The sequence below is a fragment of the Halichoerus grypus genome, chromosome 3 (assembly GCF_964656455.1).
Source record: "Halichoerus grypus chromosome 3, mHalGry1.hap1.1, whole genome shotgun sequence".
Lineage (NCBI taxonomy): Eukaryota > Metazoa > Chordata > Mammalia > Carnivora > Phocidae > Halichoerus > Halichoerus grypus.
In genome coordinates this window covers 206,868,041-206,888,671 of record NC_135714.1, presented here as the reverse complement: position 1 = coordinate 206,888,671, position 20,631 = coordinate 206,868,041, and the positions used below count along the sequence as shown (strand labels likewise).

Genomic DNA, 20,631 nt, shown 5'->3' with positions numbered 1-20,631 from the left:
CCCCCGCCTCCCGTCACGTACGTACCGTTTCTCTTCCGTGGTAAGAGCACTTCGGATCCTCTCTCTTACACCTGGGATGCTCATGACGCAGTGTTGTGGATCTCGGGTCTGTGCGGTGCGTTCGGTCCCCAGGACTCACCCTCTGGCTGCCAGTGTGTACCTTTAAGCACCATCTCCCCCACCCGCGCCCCATCCTCTATGGCCTCCCCTCTGTATTTCTGCGAGCTGGAGGTTTTTAGCTCCCATATGTGAGTGAGATCATGTGGTATTCGTCTTTCTCTGTCTCACTTACCTCACGTAGCATAATGCCCTCAAGGTTCATCCATGTCCTTACAAGCGGTAGGGTTTCCTTGTTTTTCATGGTGAATAATATTCCACAGCACATCTCTACCCAGTCAACCATCGATGGACACTGAGAGCTTCTCCCTGTGCTGCGGATTGTGAATAATGCTGCGGCAAACATGGGGGTGCATCTACCTTTTCTAACTGGTGTTTTCATTTCCTTCGGATCAGTCCCCAGGAGTGGGATTGCTGGGTCGGAGGGTGGCTCTATTTTTAATCTCTTGAGGAACCTCACGCTGTTCTCCAGAGTGGCTGCTCAGTTTACGTTCCCACTGACGGTGCCCACGGGCTCCCTTTCCTCCATGTTCTCACCAACCCTTGTTACCTCTTGTCTTTTTGAGGACGGCCATTCCCACAAGTGTGCCGTTTCTCTGCTGCTGAGCACTGTTGAGCACGCGTTCATGTGTGCACCCGTGGGCCGTCGTGTCCACCCGGGGGCCGTCACATATGCACCCGTGGGCCGTCTGAATGTCGTCTTTGGAGACAGGTCTCTTCCCGCAGTTGTGTTCTCCGAGGTGGGAGACTTGCCTGGCTGGAGGCCACCACCCTTGCACCACTTCTCAGCCAAGCACTGTTGCAAGTCTTTGGCTTTTTAGGGAGCTTGAAATCTGGAATTCTGTAGGAAATTAGTGTCAGCTCAAAATGTAATCCTTATGTAGTGGGGCCCCACTGTGGTTGGGCAGCCTGGTTGAGTACTCAGGTCTAGAGTGCAAACTCCAGAGAGGGGCTGTCCCTAGGCAGGTGGACTGTCAGCTGGAGCTGACGCCCACAGCCCAGTGCCCAGTGGTGTGCCCTCCCTGCCACCCCCAGGGGATTTTGTGCAAGGGCCCAGAGCCCGGGATCTGCAGAAAGAGTAACTTAGGTGCTCAGAGAACAAAGTTCAATTGTTAGAAGTTAATCCTTAAGCAAAATAACATGTCTGCAGCAGATTTCTTGCTTCAGAGGACTCGGCAGTGGCCATGTGACGGCCATCCGAGGACGCAGACACCATGGGGCAGTCAGGTGGAGCGCGCATCCTCGGCCCTGCACTCTCAGGCCCTTGTGTGTGTTGGGGAGAATTGTATCTCCACCCTGAACTGCTGTCATCCCATCAGAAGTGAAGACTGCAGGGCTTCGTAGGGTTGTGAGTCCTGGATGAAAAAGCCTGTGTGCTTGTGTGTGTGCACATGTGACCACGTGTGGGTGCATGTAGGACTGTGCGCGTGCATGTGTGTGCACGTGGGACTGCGTGTGTGCATACGTGTGTGTGCACGTGGGACTGCGTGTGTGTGCATATGTGTGTGTGCACGTGGGTCTGCTTACATGTACACGTGCACGTGTGCCTGCATGCGTGTGCATGTGTGGCTGTGTGCACGCATGACTGTGTGTGCGTGTGCTTAACCGCACAATGATACCCCGGTTTCGGTGCAGATCTTACATGTGAACGGCAGGTCAGTATCCACTGGAACCGATCATTGTCCGGCAGCATCTTTTGGCCTAATTGCAGCATAAAAGCACTTCCACTACAGTTGAATCGTAACTTGAAAGTAAGCTACAAAGTTCAAAACTCGGCTAGGCGCCTCTTGGTGTCTGCACACCTCGGCTAAGACAGGTCCTCATAAACAGGGTTTGGATGAAAAGGTTCAGTGGTTCAAGTATAAACCCAGCAGCAAGCACTCGGTTTGGAGCCAAGACCTCGCCCCCTTCCTTGAGCAGAGCGCTTTATTTGGTTAGGATCAGAGGCGTTGGCGGACTAACAGTTATAGTTGTGTTCTTAGGCAGCGTGGCTTAATTAATGGTTACTTTGAAAATCTAAGAGTGTATTTTAATGTTTCACAGGGTAATTACACAGTCACTTTGAAAACGTATGTGAAGTCTTGCTTTAAATATTTTTTATTGCCATCCCGGTTGCCTGTTGACTCACACTTCATATAAAGTGTGACAAACCTCATCAGTAGGTCTTTGGAAATATTTTCAAAGCAAAATATTTCATCCCTGCCTGTGCCGAGGAATGGAGCGAGTTCGTGAGAAGTGAGGGAAGCCCCTTCCCCCGGTTCTGACTTTTTTTTTTTAATGCACTAAAGACGTGGTGGGTCCTGACAACACAGTCTGTGGCCAGGGGTGTCTCAAAGGGAAGAGCCGGTCGCGGGGAAATGTAAGCCTCGTCGCACGCTGATGCGGATATAGAACCTTGTCCTGACGACCGAGCCGTTCCGTGCGTTGTCGTTGTAGATGAGAGGACTCACCGCGCACCTGCGTGCCGGGCACGGCGCTGAGCTCTTTGATCGCTTGGTCGCGCCTCATGCTCTCACGCAGCCCCGGGGGCGCGTGGTGGTATTGTCCCCACGTTACAGGGAAGAAAGCCGAGACGCAGGGTGAATGATTCATACCAGGTGGCCGGACTGGGCTCAGAACGTTGCTCCGTTACTGAGTTAGGTTGCCTCATGGACATGGTGCCAACTCCTCGAGCTCTGGACACCCAGACCCAGGTGTCAGCCTCACAATTACCAATGGTATTTTGCTTGTTATTTATAACAGACAGGTCTGTGGGGTGCCTGTCTGGTTTGGTTGGTAGAGCCTGTGACTCTTGATCCCGGGGTCGTGAGTTCCAGCCCCACGATGGGTGTAGACCTTACTTAAAAAAAAAGACAAGCATAAAATGATCTGTGATCCTTTCCCCAGGCCCTGTGCACGGATAACTGAATCTGAATGAAAGTAAAATTTTTTTTTAAGATGGATCCTGGAATTCTGAACCTCAGAAAGTGATAAAATTAGGCGTCCTGCCAGTTAGAAGTCTCGTCATGACGGAGGACACGCTGTGGGCAGCTTCTGGAGGCCAGGTGTTCACAATCAGCACCGAGACCCACACGACAGAGGTAAGTCGTTCTAAGTGAGTCCTGGCATGAAGAGATGCGTTTCTAGAACCCGCCCCACTTAAGCTCCAGTGCTGGCGGTCAGGGAGCCCTGGCCTGTGGTGGGGCAGGCAGCCTCTCACCCATGGCCCTCCCAGATCTGTCTGTGAAAGGCAAGATTAACTGGATAATTCAGCTGACCGTCGTGTAGCCATGTGTCTGTGGAAGAATTATTCATCGTTTACCTGCTAATTAACACAAACACACTACTTTAAAAAATGTATTTAGTATGAACATAATAGAGAGTCTTCGAGGACATGGGGAAAATTGGCCCCAAGTCAGGTGGCCCTTCCAGTCAGTGCAACACTTGGATTATTCAGTGAAGGATCAGGAGACAGCCCGCCATGTGGAAATGTGGAGCCGTGCCCCAGGCCCTGGGTCTTTTCCCTCCTAAACGTTCCAGATGGAGGTAATTTTAAAACATAAACAAAATCACAAACTTAGATAGAAAGCAGTAGAATGTTCGCATTACTCTGCAGTGGGGGAGATTTCCTAAGCATGACACATGCTCTGAGGTTGCCATAATAAAGAAAACAATGAACGTGGTCAAGTTTTAGAACCTTTTTTGTTCACGTTTAATAAGTGTGAGTGTTTGTACAGAAAGAAAGTTTTGTAAATGACAAATGGAGAAAATACTGTCCATCTCTGTGACCAAGAGTTAATGTCCTTAATAGAAAAAGAGTTCTTGGGCGCCTGGGTGGCTCAGTTGGTTAAGCGACTGCCTTCGGCTCAGGTCATGATCCTGGAGTCCCGGGATCGAGTCCCGCATCGGGCTCCCTGCTCGGCGGGGAGTCTGCTTCTCCCTCTGACCCTCCTCCCTCTCATGCTCTCTGTCTCTCATTCTCTCTCTCTCAAATAAATAAATAAAATCTTTAAAAAAAAAAAAAAAAAAAAAGAAAAAGAGTTCTTACGAAACTTGAGGAAAAAGAAGCCAAGCTGTCCGTGACCATTCCTTACCTCCCCTCTAAGTAAACTCAGATACTAACGGTACTGTTTTCAGCCAATGGAATGAATCACGTCACGACTAAAAATTCCTCCGACCATCACACGAAAGGTAGTAGAGAAAGGAACCCGTTCGGGGAGGGATCACCTTGATCTCCGTGAGCGCGCTGTGGGCACGTTGCCGTGACTGGTATGAACCTCCGCAGGCTTGTGAGAAGCTCTAGTCATTATGGACTCCTGAAAATGTTTGTCCAGACCGTCCTTAGGAAGGATGATCCGTTCAGCAGGGTAGGGACCTTCAGCCACGCTGCCAGTGCTCACCGAGACGCGTTTTAAGACCTGCGTGAAGCCTGCTCGGGGGCTTGGTGGCAGGTTCTGTGATCTTAGAAGGTGGGGTGTCAGCCTCCGGCCCGGGGCTCCTCCACGTGCCAGAGCGCGGGCGGACCGCGGTCAGGGGAGCGGGCAGTCCGTGCGGACGTGGGCAGATGGCCTCAGACTGCGCGAGCCGGCTGCGGGGGCGGTGGGGGGTGCGCCCTGGGCAGGTCACCGTGCGGCAGCCAGACCCGCGGGGCGCAGCACCTCCCGTTGGACCACAGACGGCTCTTCTGGGTTTTGTCCTGGATGTGCTTCACCGGCATCCTGCAAGACGGAAAGGCAGCCGGTCGTGGCTCTGGCCACGCAGACTGTGGGCGGGAAGACCGGAATCGTGGCTGTGATGCCAAGAACACAGCGCCGACAGAGCAGTCTAAGTTACTCCCGCCTGAGAGCCCGCACGGGGCCGGGCTGTCCGGGCGGAGCAGGGATCCCTGGAAGGGAGGGAGCGGAGCGCCTCAGGCGGGAGAACGGCGTGGGCGAGCCCGGCGGCGTGGTGGGAGGTGCGGTGGGCACAGGTGCGGGCAGGACCCCGGGCAGCCGGGGCTTCTCTCCCCGGGCCTGTGAGTCCTCGCAGGGGGCCCGTCGGCGTCACCGTGCTGGAGGCGTCCCACGGAAGGCAGAGCGTCTGGCTGGCCTCCTTGGGGCGCGTGTGTCCTTCCTGCCGGGACGCGCCCCGCCGCGGGCGATGGTGAGCCGCTGAGGGATTTAATGTGCAGATGGTCTGACCTTCCTGGTCCCTGAAGGTCGGTTTGCCGGCAGTTGAGGGGGGTGCTGCCGGAGACCACCCACATGGAGGAGCGAGTCGGGCGGACCCCACGGGACCCGCGGGCCTGCGGAGGGTGCGGCTCTGGGAAGAAGTGCACGGCAGTGGTCATGGTCAGTGCGCGACCCCAGCACCCCACGCTCCCGTGGCGCTTAGAGAGCACGGAGGCCGTGACGTGACCGATAAGACAGGGGATGGACGACGAACAGCAGGGAATGAATCACTTGCCGGAAAGCAGTGAAAGGTGGACGTGGCCCAGGAGCACTGCTGGGAACATTCTAGAAATAGTTCTGGGCCCGGGCCTGCTGGATTCGATCGAGGGCCAGCAACCTGTGCTGTGGTGACGTGTGGCGGTGACCGTGGGCAGTGCCGGCCTGTCCTCGCAGGGGGGGGGGGGAGCATGCAGGGGTGCATGCCCGTCTCCCGCGGCCTGTCCTCTGCCGCCCCGCGGCCGTGGGGTGTAGTTAACCCTCCGCTTCCTGCAGCCCTCGCGTCGGGAATTCTGTACTGGTTCCCGAGAGACAAAACGGAACTTCCTTCCCCGAGAAGCCCGCAGAAGGGTGAAGCCTCATCTGTCCCCGTGATGGCCGTGGAGTGGGGTGTCCAGGCCAGCTCGGAACGTGGGGGCCCCGCGCCCTGTCTGGGCTCCTCGGGGCGCAGGTGGACAAGGGCTCTGCCGCCAACTGGTGGAAATGCCCGTGTTCACTCTCCGCTCGGCTCACGGAGTGCCATGCAGGGTGCGGGGCGGGTGAGGGGTGAAGCCCGGCGACCCCTTTCTGTGTGGGGTGGGCACACAAGACGTGTGAACACGGCCTCCTCGGTGGGTGATGGGCTCTGAAACCTCCCCCCTGTTCCATGATGTTGGGGAACAGCCCTGAGATCAGAGAGGCAAGCCCATCTCGCTTCCTGCCGGTTGGAGGATCGTGCAGGATTTAATCTGCCGCAGAGCTCAGGGGCTGCTTGAAGATGCTGTGTCTTCACACCGACTCTGCAGGCTTCACCCCTGCACGCCCCTTCTCCAGACCTGTCAGGGGTGCTGCCCGCTGCCCGCCCGGGGCTCCCCGTCTGGACTGCAGCCAAGTTAGAAAATTCCCCTGTCACGGGTCCGCATGGAGCAGGGTCGGCGGGACCGGGCCAAGGGGCAGAGCTCGGCCAGATGCTCGGGAAGGAAGGACCTGGTCCCGCAGAGAAGTAGCAGGTGGCCTTCGGGGACCAGGCCAGGCGTGGGTGCAGACCCAGAGCCCCGCGGGCAGCCCCCGAGGGCTCGGAGCAGTGGGGTCCGGCAGGCCTTCACAGGGCTCGCCCGAGGCCGGGGTGTGGGCCTGCATTCCCTGCTCAGGGTTTGGGGAAGGGGCTGCCGGCTCCACACTGGTGTCCCAGGGAGCTGGCTGGCCTTCACGTTCCCAGACCTTCCCGCTCCCCGCTCCTGTGTCGCTCTCGCTTTCCCGCGCTCACCAACCTGCCAGTGACCGTTGGGACCCACCTCGGCGGTGGGTAGGCCTTCCAGCAGGCTCTTGGGGTTCACGGTCACTGGGAAGTACTGTGAATACTGCTTGGGAGTGGGAACAAGGGCAGTTTGATTGCTACTGTGTGTCTTGCCGACACGGAGGTCCCTGTGGTTTTGGAGTAGTGGCCCCCTTGCTGTAGGTCCTTGGGGGTCACGCTGAGGCCCTCTGGAGTGCCGGCTGGCCACTCGCGGCCAGGACAGCCGTACGACCTGGGGGCTAAGATGTGGTGCAGGGGGCCAGCAGCAGCGGCCAGTGACCTGGCAGCAAGGCCCCAGCTGCAGCCAGAGCCCCGTGCATCGCTTCTCCTTTATTTCCCCAGAACCAGCTCGAGGCCCACCAGGAAGAAGGCATGGTGGTCTCCCACATGGTCATTGCCGGTGTGGGGATCTGGATCGCCTTCACCTCCGGGTCCACGCTTCGCCTCTTTCACACGGAGACACTCAAGCATCTGCAGGACATCAACATAGCCACCCCCGTTCACCATATGCTGCCAGGTAATTGGATCTGGACGGGGAAGGTCCTGAGGGAGAAGGTGGGGGGTGTGGAGTGCAGGCGCGGCCCCTTCCAGGCAAGGACACAGGAGCGAGTCTGTGCGTTAGCATAGAGCCAAATGAGAGCACGGTTTTTATAGCTCAGAAACCCGTGACCGTAGACGTTGCTTGTAGTTGAGCCTCATAAGACCAGACCGTGGGAGCAAGGACCTGAACTTGAAGAACAGAGAGGAGGAAAAGAGTAACTTTTTAGTAGAGAGGGCTCTCGGGGGAAGCCAGAGACGCAGCATCTGAGCTGGGAGCCCACCAGGCACAGAGTGGGAAGGGTGCCCCCAGCAGAGGGGATAAGACAGGAAAAGGTGCAGAAATGGGACTGTGGGGACAGCAGGTAGCTAGTGTGTGTGCACGTGGCTAGTGTGTGCATACGTGTGGAGCTGATGTGGGTCTATGCATGGAGCTAGTGTGTGTGTGCATGTGGCCAGTGTGTGCATATGCGTGGAGCTGATGTGGGTCTATGCATGGAGCTAGTGTGTGTGTGTACGTGGCTACTGTGTGCATATGCGTGGAGCTGATGTGGGTTTATGCGTGGAGCTCGTGTGTGTGTGCACGTGGCTAGTGTGTGCATATGCGTGGAGCTGATGTGGGTCTATGCACGGAGCTAGTGTGTGTGTGCATGTGGCTGGCATGTGTGAACATGTAGCTCGTGTGTGCATGTGCATGTGTGTAGTGTGTGTGCTACACACACAGAAACCTGTGAGTAGCGTATATACGAGCACGTAGCCGGTAAGTACAAGCAGGCACCTAGTATGTATGAGCGTGTTGTTGCGTACGTACACGTGTAGGTATAGTCATGTGGGCAGTCTGTAAGCTTCCAGGAAATACGTATACATTTGTATTTCACGTAGCTGGTACACAGAAGCACATAGCTAGAATATAGTCATGTACCTGGTTTGTATAAGCATGTAGTTCACATGTGTATGTTATGTGTAAACATGTAGATGGTACGCGTGTGTAACTGCTGAATATGAGCATGTGGCTGGTGTGTGGAGCCACGTGGCTGGTGTGTGTGCAGACACGTGGCTGGTGTGTGTGTGCAGACATGTCGCTGGTGTGTGGAGCCACGCGGCTGCTATGCATATGCGTGTAGGTGGTACGCGTAGGCACGTCACTGCTACGTGCAGGCACACGGCTAGCGTATGTAGGCGCGTGGCTGGGACCTGCAGGCACGTGGCAAGTGTGGGTAGAAGCAGGCGGCCGTTGTGTAGGAGCTGACGGGCAGAGGGAAGGAAGAGGCCGGAGAGGTTGTGTGGCCGCGAGTTTGCAAGGGCGGGAGGGGGCAGTGGCGACCCGCCCGTGGTCCGGAGGGGCCCACCTCGCGAGCAGCCGCGAGAACCCAGGGAGAAGCAGAGTCCCCTGGGGCAAGACTGACGAGGGAGAGGAAGGGCCAGAAAGTCTGAGATTTGGGGCCTGGGTTTTTGGGAAGAACGTAAAATCATCAGCAGACATGGGGTCACAGAGAGCCAGTTTGGGGAAAAGTATCTGTTGCATTTGGTGCTGCTGAGCAGAGCAGCCTCGTAGGAGATTGGAAGGGGGTCCGGCGCGTGGACAGGGAGTCAGGAAAGGGGCCACAGTCGGGGAGTTCGACGGGCGATGAGCGATGAGGGACGGGGGACAGGGCAGGAAGTGTCAGGTCAGAGCATCACATCCCACCCTCAGGAGGTGAGAGGAGTGTGCAGAGTCAAGAGAAGGGGTGTCAGGAGCCAGGAGAGCCCTCAGTGCACCCAAGGGGCCAGGAGGGGAGCCCCAGGCGGGGGACGGCCGAGCATGTGGCCTGAGTGCTGGTGTGTGTGTGCGTGCACATGTGGGTGTGCACGTGGGGGTGCAGTTGTGTGTCCATGAGTGTGGGTGGGTGCGTGTGCACATATGTGCACGTGTGTGTGCATGTGGGGACTGTGTGCAGATGAGTGTGGGTTACATGTGTGTGTGCCTATGTGTGCGGGAGGAGCTTTGCTGCAAGTGTTTTAAGAGCAGTGGGGACCAGGGAGGTAAAGAGATTGAATTTAGATTTCAGTTTGGAAAAGCTAATAGCAAAAGGCTAATAAGCCAGATCGGAGGATCCCAGTCAAGTTGGCAATTAGTTGACTTTACACGTTTGATAGGATTTTAAATTTTGCAAGCCCGTAAGTGTGAAGAAAACCTCTTAGAAGTTGTCTGGGTCCCCTGCCCATGTAGGCAGTAAACCAAGTTATCAAAATCTCACAAATTCAGTGCAAATCGTGTTCTGGCCGGGTACCCTGTGCATACATATTTATTTTTTAGCCATCGTTTAAAGGAAGTAAGACTGTGGTGGTACCACCGGGAGGTTTTGTTTTTGTTTGGTGGTTGATTGTTGGTTGATTGTCCATTAGTGATTGGTCGGTTGGTGGTTGTTGATCAGTTGGTTGATAGGTGGTTGTTGGTTGGTTGGTAGGTGGTTGGTGGTTGGCTGGTTGGTGGTTGGTGGTTGGCCGGTTGGTGCTTGTTGGTCAGTTGGTTGTTGGCTAGTTGGTATTTGGTTGGTGGTTGGTTGGTGGCCGGTTGGTGGTGGTTGGTGCTTGTTGGTTGGCTGGTTGGTGGTTGCCTGGTTGGTAATTGGTGGTCGTTGGTGGTTGGTTGGTAGTTGGTGCTTGTTGAATGGCTGGTTGGTGGCTGCCTGGTTGGTAACTGTTGGTGGTTGTTGGTGGTTGGTTGGTAGTTGGTAGTTGGTGGTTGGTTGTTGGCTGGTTGGTGGTTGTTGGCTGATTGGTGGTGGGTGGTGGTTGGTAACAATGTTGAAGACGTGTGTAGCTTCAGGAGAAGGTGTGAGAGCAATAGTTGCCGTTGATACATGAAAAACAGGATAAGGGGTCAAGTTCTAGAAAGACTGCCTCTGACAAGTGGAACATTGGTGTTGGACATGGAGGGGAGGGAGGAGTTGAGGGTGGAGGAGAGCAGGAAATAGGGTGGGTGACACGTTGGGGCTTGCTGAGTGGGAGAGCGGTTCCTCTGCTGGTTTTATGTCTTTACTGGGATGTCTGACACACACAGCTGTTTCCGGCATGCGGCTCCTCGTTCTGACGTCTGTGTACATTGTGAAGGGCTCGGTGCAGCCGGGCTAACGAGCACATTCTCCACTTCGTCATTGCCATGTGTGCACGCGTGTGCATGTGGCGAGGAGATCTAGTGCAGGGGGCAACTCTGTACAAATCACTTCCTAGAGAATGTAGGGAGATTTTGTGTCGTGAGGACACCAGATTTACAGAATAGACAAGTTGACATTGACGGAAACAGAGGACGGCCTCCTGGCTCTGAGCGCACGGGTGCTTCTCCGGGGCCGATGGGTTTTCTCTTACACACACGCTGGTGGAACAGATGTTTGCGGTGAGGGTCTGTGGTCATGGGTGGCAGGAAACAAAGTCAGATTCACCTCTAACCAGAACAGGCAGTCGTCTTGTCCGTGAGCGGCTGGGTCCGTCCAGGGGGATGGTGGGTGGCTGCTGCCGAGGGGCTGCCTTCTGAGCCCTCGAGTCCTGCCCCGCCGTCCCCCCGGCCTCACCGGATAAGCAGCCCCGGTGGTGGGAGCCGGACCCGCTGTCATCGTGCCCTTGCTCCCCAAGGTCACGGCGGGTCCAGGCCCCCCACAGACTAGCCGAGACGTGCCCCAGGCCAGCACCCGTCTCCCAGGACTGTGGTCCGCCCACCCCTGCTGACCTCAAGTCCACACTGCGTTTACAGACCCACGCATGGGTGCTGTTTCCTCCGTTCCTCGTGACCGTGTTCATGGCTGGTTTTACCCTCCATTAACGACTCCCTTGTTTTACCACCTGCGTGGTGCTGCGTGTGCTGATCATGGACCCACATGGGCCCTGAAAGCACCAAGAGCGTGTGCAGCGAGATCCTCGGGCATCTGGCAACACCATTTCCCGAGCGCACCCTCCGTGGGCCAGGTGCTGGCGTCCACCCCGGGCTCGGCTCTGCCCCTGCGGTCCCAACACACGCTCCCTCCGACGCTGTCTGCCGGGTCCCTCTGTCGTGGGTCTTCCTCCCGGTCTCTCTCCGACGCTGTCTGCTGGGTCCCTCTGTCGTGGGTCTTCCTCCCGGTCTCTCTCCGACGCTGTCTGCCGGGTCCGTCTGTCGTGGGTCTTCCTCCCAGTGTCTCTCCGACGCTATCTGCTGGGTCCCTCTGTCATGGGTCTTCCTCCCGGTCTCTCTCCGATGCTGTCTGCCGGGTCCGTCTGTCGTGGGTCTTCATCCCGGTCTCTCTCCGACGCCGTCTGCCGGGTCCCTCTGTCGTGGGTCTTCAATCCGGTCTCTCTCCGACGCCGTCTGCCGGGTCCGTCTGTCGTGGGTCTTCATCCCGGTCTCTCTCCGACGCTGTCTGCCGGGTCCCTCTGTCGTGGGTCTTCAATCTGGTCTCTCTCCGACGCCGTCTGCCGGGTCCGTCTGTCATGGGTCTTCATCCCGGTCTCTCTCCGACGCTGTCTGCCGGGTCCGTCTGTCGTGGGGCTTCATCCTGGTGTCTCTCTGACGCTGTCTGCCGGGTCCCTCTGTCGTGGGTCTTCATCCCGGTGTCCGTCTGCCACTGCAAAAGCACAAAGTGAGCGTCCAGTCCAGACTGGGGCGTATGGTTTCCCGAAGTCGCTTACCCCAGTGTGTGGGGGCACCTGACGCCCTCCCTGCACACCGTGTTCCCCCTGGAGGTTGTCTTGCCACTGTGGCCCATCGCCCTGGAAGGAGGAGGAGGGTGTGGAGAGCAGTTCCAGTCCCACTAGAATGCTCTTGCACTGGTTATGCTTCCCACCATGGCTGTTGAGTACAGCGCTCGGAAAGCCGTGACCCAAAATTGGTCTGATTTTCATTGCATTTTGTGAGTTAGAGGACAAGACGCCCAAAGAGCCATGTCCTCCTTTTCTACCAGCCGTCCCATCCTCAGGCCAGTGTTTCCTAGTGACGAGCGTTGGTGCACTCAGCTTTACCCTCAGATGACTCCACGCGTGTTTATGCTGTGCGGACGTAGGCGCATTGGAGTCCACTGGGCTGTGTCACCCCCGGGACACTCCTGTCCGTGACCGCCCAGTGGCGCCTGTACACCTGCGCGTTCTGTGCGTGCACGAACATCAAACCTCCGGTCTAGACTTGTGTCCTTGACGCGGCGTGCACGAACATCAAACCTCCGGTCTAGACTTGCGTCCTTGACGCGGCTCAGGTGGGTTGTGTCGTGTACATATATACATAAAATTATCCTTTTGTGCTCTTACTGGACTATCAAATTCCAGTAGGTTCTAAACATGAAGACTTCCCACGCTAGAAAGAACAAAATTCGAAAATAAAATTGATATTCTATAACTCAGGCCCTTTGTTGGAAGTGACCAAAGCTTCACGGAATCTGGGTCATCCTTGGGGGTCCGAGCACGCTCCCACCTGTGGACTCTAGGATTGTGCAGACGGGGCAGGGTCGCTGTCTTCCGTTCAGAATTCAGTTCTGAAAACCGTCACACTCACGCTGTTTGGCACTAACCACATCCCACGTCACATCGTCTAACAGGTGACAGTGAACTTGTCCGTGACGAGCACGCATGTTTTGTAGAGCAAACCTCTGGGTTATGAAGGCGTAGAATTTACAGCAAGCGCATTGGAAGGAGCTTTGTGAATTGTAGGTCGGTCGCAAGCAGTCACATTGCCCCGTGATGGAGGTTTTGCTGCGCTGTCCGGAATATTCAAGGGAAAATATTTTGATGGAAAAGTTCTGAGAGGTCCTGTTAAATCAGCCTTTCTGTGTCCCCACTGAGTGAGCACATTGCCTGCCAGGAGGGACCTAGCCACATAAAATGGCCGAATTAGGATTTTTTAAAAATCAGTGTAACTTTGGGCGCCTGGGTGGCTCAGTCGTTAAGCGTCTGCCTTCGGCTCAGGTCATGATCCCGGGGTCCTGGGATCGAGTCCCGCATCAGGCTCCCTGCTCTGCGGGAAGCCTGCCTCTCCCTCTCCCACTCCCCCTGCTTGTGTTCCTGCTCTAGCTATCTCTCTCTCTGTCAAATAAATAAATAAAATCTTTAAAAAAAAAAAAAAAAAAAAAATCAGTGTAACTTTAAAAAAAAAAAATACACATTGACCACATCAAAAGCTTCAGCAAATTAAACCAGACTCAAGATTATTTGTGAATTAGGAAGCAAAACTGAGGATTGGGGTTTGGTGTCTTCCTGCATCCTGGTGACATCCGAGCAGCGAGCCGGTCGGCGGCCGAGCCCGGGCGACCAGCAGCTGGGCCCTGCCTAGGTGCTGTGGTTATGTTCAGGGCTGAGGTGCAGAGAGAGTCCCAGCTGGTGCCTGTCCTCCCACACTGAGGCCCGTTGCTCCTTCTGTTCCTTCTGTGGGTGTGTTTATTACGAGCACGCGGGTAAGCCTTCCAGCATGTGACGTGTCACTCAGTAATAACGGCTGTGGGTTGGTCTCATTTGCTTCTGAAAGTGCCATATGTTTCATAGGTATTTTATACCTGTACTCAGAATTAACAGAGTGCCCACCCATCTCCAAAACCAAGTCATTCAAACAGGCAGATGTCCAGAATTCCTGGGGACAAAAACACTATTAGCTTTTAAAAGAACATATAAGTCTATATTGAGAAATAAAACCAAATCTTTTAATTTTTTTGTAAATTTTGTTTTGGTTTTGTTTTGGGGTTTTTTTGGGGAGGGGGTCTTGGGTTTTGTGTGTTGTGTGTGTGTGTTTGTCGTTGCAAGAAAATTCATAAAAACGGTCACGTTAATCTACCTTTGGCCTGGTATTAGACCATTTGTGTCCGTGTTTTTTCTGCAAGATGGACTTCAGGTGGAATTCAGGCATATTGGAGGTGACCTTCATTTCTACAGGGGAAGCAGCGCGTTGTTTTAAATGCCACCTTCGCCTCTCACGGGCAGTCTGCCTGTCCGCACTGGAGCCAGCAGAGGGACGCCCGGAGTCCCCAGGACTCTCCTCGGACGCGTGGCCGTAGCGTGGCAGCGGCGAGTCCCGCGGCGCCCAGAAGCACCCTCCCGGCCCGATGATGCCTCTGGGTCTTGGGGCCATGGCTGTAAAACCAAACCAGACAAACAGCCAAAGCCATGAAGGCCCGTCTGACCCCGCTGTTCCCTGTGAACCTTTCCCGCGCCCTTTCCCATGCCGTTTCCAGCAGCAGGTGCGGGAGGTGACCTGTGCCCGAGCTGTGCTGTGGGGCGCGTGCGGACGTCTGTCCTGGGCGTGCTAGAGCCCCTCTCTCCTGGCAGGCATGGGGGCTCCTCCTGCTGGGGTGCCCAGGACAGAAGCCCGGCCCCTGGTGTCTCTCTTCCCTGCAGTGGAAGTGAGCACAGCGTGTGGTTAGAGAGCCCGGGAGGGCGTGCTCGGCACAGCAAGCGCTCTGGCTGGAGGCCGGTGGCGTTTCCAGGCGGGGCCCCGACCGCCTGTCCCCAGCGCTGCGCGGCTGCCGAGACCACTCCACTTCCCTCTCTCCGTCCAGGGCACCAGCGCCTGTCCGTGACCAGCCTGCTCGTCTGCCACGGCTTGCTGATGGTCGGCACCAGCCTGGGCATCGTGGTGGCCTTGCCCGTCCCGCGTCTGCAGGGCATCCCCAAGGTGACTGGTGAGTAGACCCCCCTGCAGGCCTGCGCCTCCCGGGCCCCTGTCCCGCCCTGTGCTCTCACCAAGCCCTCCATCTCTGTCATGCTCTTGCATCCCGGGGGCTGCTTACACGCTGTGCGTTATCACTCTTTCTTCTTTTAGCGTACTTTATAGACTGTTAATGTGAATCATCAGTTCCTACTTCTGTTTTTCTGCTGCTTATGTTAGTGGCCCAGGGAGAATCTTACCCCAAAAACATGTTTTCATGTTCCCTTTGTTGCCACTTAATACTCTGTCACTTAGATACATGATTTTGCTCAATGGCAGTGGATGCTTTTTACATTTTGTATTACAAAGAAGGAAGCTCAGCATCTGAACAGGATTTTTGCAGTGTTGGTAGGGTTCACATGGGTAGAGTCTTTTCAGGAAGCGATTTGGCATTTTGGATCACGAGCCTGAAAATGCTCGTGTGTCTGGAGTCAGGATTTTTCAGTTCTGAAATCTGCCTTGGGAAGCAGCCGAGTCTATGAACAAAAGCAAGATGCAAAAAAGATACTTGATACAGCATTCAGTTTTTCATAGCACAAAGTAGGACACAACTTAAAAATTAGGGGTGAAGAGAGATTTAAGAAAATGGTCGTACTGCCGTTTTAGAATATAGTGAAGCTGGTAAAAACAGTGTTTGTGGAGAGCTTTGAATGATACTGGAAAACGTTAATTCTATAAGTAAAACCAGCATGTGATGTGTGTTAAATTTTATATTGATTACATAATATCAGCCATGTGGGAAAAAAATCTCAGAGAAAAAGATTTGTAGGAAATTCACCAGAATGTTAATAAAGATTCTGTTCCTACATCCTCTTCCTAATGACAACACGAGAATATTTCATGTGACTTCAGACGCCCTTCCTTCCTCAGCGAGCTGTGACAGACTATGGTAAATAGGTCTGTGGTTTACATAAGTTCGAGAGCCACCTGTTAAGGTTAAGGATTCCAGTTTTGTTCACGTCTCTGTTTCTGTTTTATTATGACCCATATACGGCGCACACGGCATCGCGTGTGACGAGCACGTCCGGTTTCCATGGTGCCAGTGCAGGGCTCACCCTCCAGCTGCCACCGGCCCGGGCGGACCGCGCCCCTCCTACCTTCGGTGCCCCCCCAACCATACAGAACCGTTCTCCTGAGTTGCATATCCTCATTCCATTGATTTTTCCATATAATCTTGCCAGTTTGTACCTCAAAAAACCAAATTTGTAATTTCGCTGTTTTTCCCATTTCCTAGATTTGCCTCCTAACGTAGGTATTTCTCCGTAACTCTTTTTGTTTCAACGTTACTGCCGAGAGGCGTCCTTGCTGGCGCGAGAGAGTGCGGCTCGCTCGTGCTCGCTGCTGTAGGGTAGCCTTCGGCGTCCGCGGGCCCCACGGCGGTTGTCCAGTGTCCAGCGTCCAGCGTCCAGTGTCCAGTGTCCTGTGTTGCTTGTGATGCCTCTGTGCGTGTTCGTCCGGCCGCCTCCGCTGATTCCGGCCCGCGTCCTTCTGGGGTGCACGCCGGGCGCGGGATCACTGCGCGTACGAAACGCCTGTGCTCACCTGCCCTAGGTGACCCGGAGATGTTTCCCCCCGGTTGTCACGTCGGGGGACGCCTCCCTCAGTGGTGTCTGAGCCTCCTGCCCCTCCGCCCCCCGTACCTGTGGGGTGTCCGCTCTGTTCATGGAGGAACGGCAGCTCAGCCTGGCTAAAGAACCCTGTAATTTTATCTGCTTTGGCCGAGGTGGGATGAAGGCTTGTGTCAGCCTTAGAGCACTTGGTGGGAAAGGGCACACGCTCGCCATGTCCCTGTCACCTCCCCCGTGAAGCGCTTGCCAAGTGTGGACCCCCTGTTCCCACCTGACAACACGGGCAGGGTGTTCGGGGACGGGGAATAATCCTTGTTTCAGAACCGACCTCTGGGTAGTTTCTGACATGTGCTCTTGGGTGGGGTGAGAATTTTAAAGTTAAATTCACATCACTCCTAAGTTGAAAAGTCCCCCCTAAATAAATTAATTAGATAGATGGATAGAAAAGTGCCCAATTTAATTAAAACAATGGAAGGAACTCATTCCAAACCCTAGGACCTTCTTATAATGAGAGATGGCAGGAAGCTGCTGGTATTTTAAGCATCTTGTGCCTAAAACAGACACACGTCTGGCACTTAATTTTTCAATCAAGACTTAGGAAAATCACATCTCTCTCTGGAGCGCGGGGAACAGGAGGACCGCTCTTTCACTGCTAAGAGTCCCAGGCGGCTGTCAGGGCTTTAGACCATCACTCTGAAAGCTTTCTGGGAATTACGTGGGAGTCCGCGAGAACGCGACCGGGCGCCATTCTGGCTTTAAGCTGTCCCTTGGTATCCGAGTTCTGCGTGGGTTCCTGTGGTTTGGACGAGGGGGAGATGCTTGCTGATTCCTCTGTGATCCTGTCTGTTGCATGCGGTGCTCGCGGAATGACCCCCACGCAGGAAGAGGCATGGTCTCCTACCACGCGCACAACGGGCCCGTCAAGTTCCTGGTCATGGCCACCACCGCCGTCAGGACGGACAAGGACAAGCCCGCGGACAGCCCGCCCCCCGGCGCGGAGCCCCAGGACGAAGAACAGAAGGAGGCGCTGCCTGGCGAGGGGCCCGGCCTGAGCCCAAGTGGCGCAGACGCCGTCTGGCTGGGGGGCTCTCTGGGCTCCGTGACTCACCGAAGCGATTTCTCCTCGTCCTCTGGGTCCCTGACCCCCTCGCAGGGCTCGGGCTCCCTGGAGCCCAGATCGGAGGAGAGTATGGTCTACGACCTTCTGCGGCTCCCCAGCGTCCTGCCGAGCAGAGGGCGGCGGGCCAGGAGGGCGAAAGCCAGCTCGGTGCTGGTGGCGTGTGGGGGCCAGGGCCACCGGCGGGTGAGCAGGAAGGCCCGGCAGCAGCGCCCAGAGGAGCTGGCCTCCTCCGTCATGGTCTGGCAGATCCCCCTGCTGAACGCGTGAGCCGGGGCGGTGGCGGCCAAGGACGGCTCTCAGCCGCGTCGGGTGACCTGGCGGGCTGTAGACTGTCTACACTGGTTGAGGATGAATGAGGTCTTTGGGGAAGGCACGTGCAATATCGTCGTGATGTCGTGGTGGTGGGTTCCTGCCGGCCGGTCCCCTCTGTCCACGCAGAGGCAGGTGCAGCTGCCGTGAGGAGGCAGCACGCGGGGGCTGTCGGGAGCTGCGGGAGGGCACCCCGCTCCTGACCGCCGCGGCCCACGCACACGCCGGGGTGCCCCAGACCGACTCCCGGGCCCTGCTACCCCGAGAATTTGCAGACTAAGAACGTCTGGGAAGTTATAGCCTGTTCAGTAGTATGGACACTTACTAACAATTCTTAGAATAATAACTTTACTTGATTCGGAGTCACTGCTTTTATTTATATTGTCTATCTCTAAATTCTGGAGTAGAGTTTGTAACAATGAAGAAAGCCAGTGAACACACACCAGTCCAGCGGCGCTGCTGGACTGGTTTGCTTTCTGAAGCGAACTGGGTTTTCCAAAGTGGTGCCCTGTGTGTATTGTATATTTTAACAAAGTGGTATTTTTATATTGCTTTTTTGTCTGTTAAAAATTAACAGTTAACGTTTCAGTCAATACATGATCTGTAACATTTCACAAATAATGTTTGCTTTGAACCAAAATGCTCAAAACCTCATCAACATTTGGACTTGAGCACCAACGCCAAACTCTTCCTCCCTCCTCGCGTCCAAGAGTATTGATGCCCATGTCCGAAAAGTGTGTGTTTCCTTGTAGGAAATGCGCAGAGAGGGCGCCGGCCGGCTCTTTCACGGTGCTAGTCGGTGTGGCCGTGAGACGCGGGCCGAGGCGGGCAGCCCTGCCCTCACACGCCCTGTCACTTGGCCGCGTCTCCCACGGGCGCACAGGCTCTGCTCTGCGCTCACGAAGCCGGGGCGCGCGTCCGGGTGTGCGGCTGAGCAGCGAGTCCGTGGCACTCCGCGTGGATTCGTGCATCCGTGTCGTACTTACTGAGGGCTTTAAAACCATTACTGCGGGTGCACCGGAGGTAAATTTCTCAGCACTTTACAGATGACTAAAAATGCTAATTTTATGACCCAGCCAAATATTTTCCAAGGTGCATATATACCCCCACCGTGAAAGTAATATCTTCCCAAGCTTCCTTAAATTGTTAGCTGCTATCTTCAATCATCAATAAAGTCTTTATTTAAAAATACCGTATTCGAGTTGCCTTTTTTCCCCCATGAACCGCGGAGGGGCACTTACGTTCTGTTCTGGCAAGGCGAGGGGCGGCCCGGTGGGCCCTTTGGGATTCAGGCCTCCACCCACCTGTTTGGGGGTTCGGTGCAAACTCCAGAGACTGTCACAACCTGTGTAGGAAAGTATGCTGTGATTCAAGGCAGGTGCCGAGAAATGTTCAAGGACTCACGTACTTGCCAGTTTGTATTTTGAGTGACATCATGAGTTGAATGAATTTCGTGTAAAATACAGAAATACCTGTTGTGGACCAGGCTCCATGATATTTGCGCCGAGTGAAACCGTGGAGCGTCTCGGTCTTTTTACGGGCTAAATAAAACAGAACTACTCTGATGTGCATTTTATTGAAACCTTGGTACTCAAAGGCATTTGGTCTTCATCAATATCTCAAAAAACTCAAAACCACCAAGTTTTCTTACGGCATAAGTAAGTAAAAAAAAAAACAAAAACAAAACATGGCACCCGTTGAGGTTTACATTTACGTTAGAATTCCGACACATTTAGGCAAACCTCGCGTGACGCCGGCTGTCGTACTCACGGGTCAGAAGTCTGGCCGGGCTCTGTGCTGGGCTCTGGGCAGTGAGGGCCTCCCTGTGGGGCCGTCACTGTCTCTGTGGTCACGCACCTCCCGACAGAGCGCTGAGCCCCTCCTGGGCCGCAGACAGAGCAGTCTGCCTGGGACCCAGGGCCACGCTGGTGTGTCTGTCCCCCCGTTTGCAAGGAGACCGGGATTCACCACCCTGCCTTGGGGCGAGGCCGGGTTCCCTTGGCCCCCCGCCCCCCCCCCCCCGCCCTGGGCCAACAGCTGGTGGGCCCACCTGCCTCCCCATGGGCTTGGCTGCCCAGCAGCGTCCTGGGACCAACAGTGTCTGGCCACGGGTGTGGGTGAGTTTGGGCCAGTGCTGTGCCCTGGATGCGTCCCCCAAAATTCATGTGTTGAAATCCTAACCTCCACGGTGGTGGTGGTAGGAGGTGGGAGGTCGTGAGGTCGTGAGGGTGGAGCCCCATGATGGGAGCTCCCAGCCCCTCCCCCCGGTGAGGACACAGTAAGACCTCTGCGAGCCAGGGAGGCCTCACCTGACGCTCGCTCTGCTGGGCCTTGACCCTGGATGTCCAGCCCCAAGGGGTAAACGTCAGAGCAGCCCCCTGTCCTCCCCTGGAGGGCGCTTCTCACCTCTGCAGCCTCAAGCGCTGCTGAAGTTCAGGTCCTGTTTCCAAAGGGGAAACGAAACTTGTGGCAAACCAGCAGTCAGGACAGGCTGCCCCTGTGGGCAGCGACCCAGCAAGCAGAGGATGGCCCCCGCCGGGCTGGTGGCCGCTGCCGCGAGGAGCCAGGGTCCCACCGCACCAGGAGCGCGGGGCTCCCCGACGAGGCTCGTCCGGCTCCCCGGCCCTGACAAATACCCCGCTGTGGCCTCCAGGGCCACACAG

The 20,631-nt window shown here is 55.6% G+C and overlaps 1 protein-coding gene across 9 annotated transcripts in view; it reads left to right on the top strand.

Moving 5' to 3' along the window:
* ARHGEF10 (Rho guanine nucleotide exchange factor 10) overlaps nucleotides 1-19,164 on the top strand; it is a 105,255-nt gene extending 86,091 nt beyond the window's left edge. For 6 of the 9 annotated variants that reach the window (XM_078069904.1, XM_036110716.2, XM_036110713.2 and 3 more), the window contains 4 exons: nucleotides 3,055-3,197; nucleotides 7,141-7,315; nucleotides 14,823-14,945; nucleotides 17,421-19,164. In XM_078069904.1, coding sequence (XP_077926030.1) covers nucleotides 3,055-3,197; nucleotides 7,141-7,315; nucleotides 14,823-14,945; nucleotides 17,421-17,926 — 947 coding nt within the window. In that variant the 3' untranslated portion in view covers nucleotides 17,927-19,164. The other 3 variants (XR_013446679.1, XM_036110715.2, XM_078069905.1) reach the window with 3 other exon arrangements.
* The last annotated feature ends 1,467 nt before the right edge of the window (nucleotides 19,165-20,631 follow it).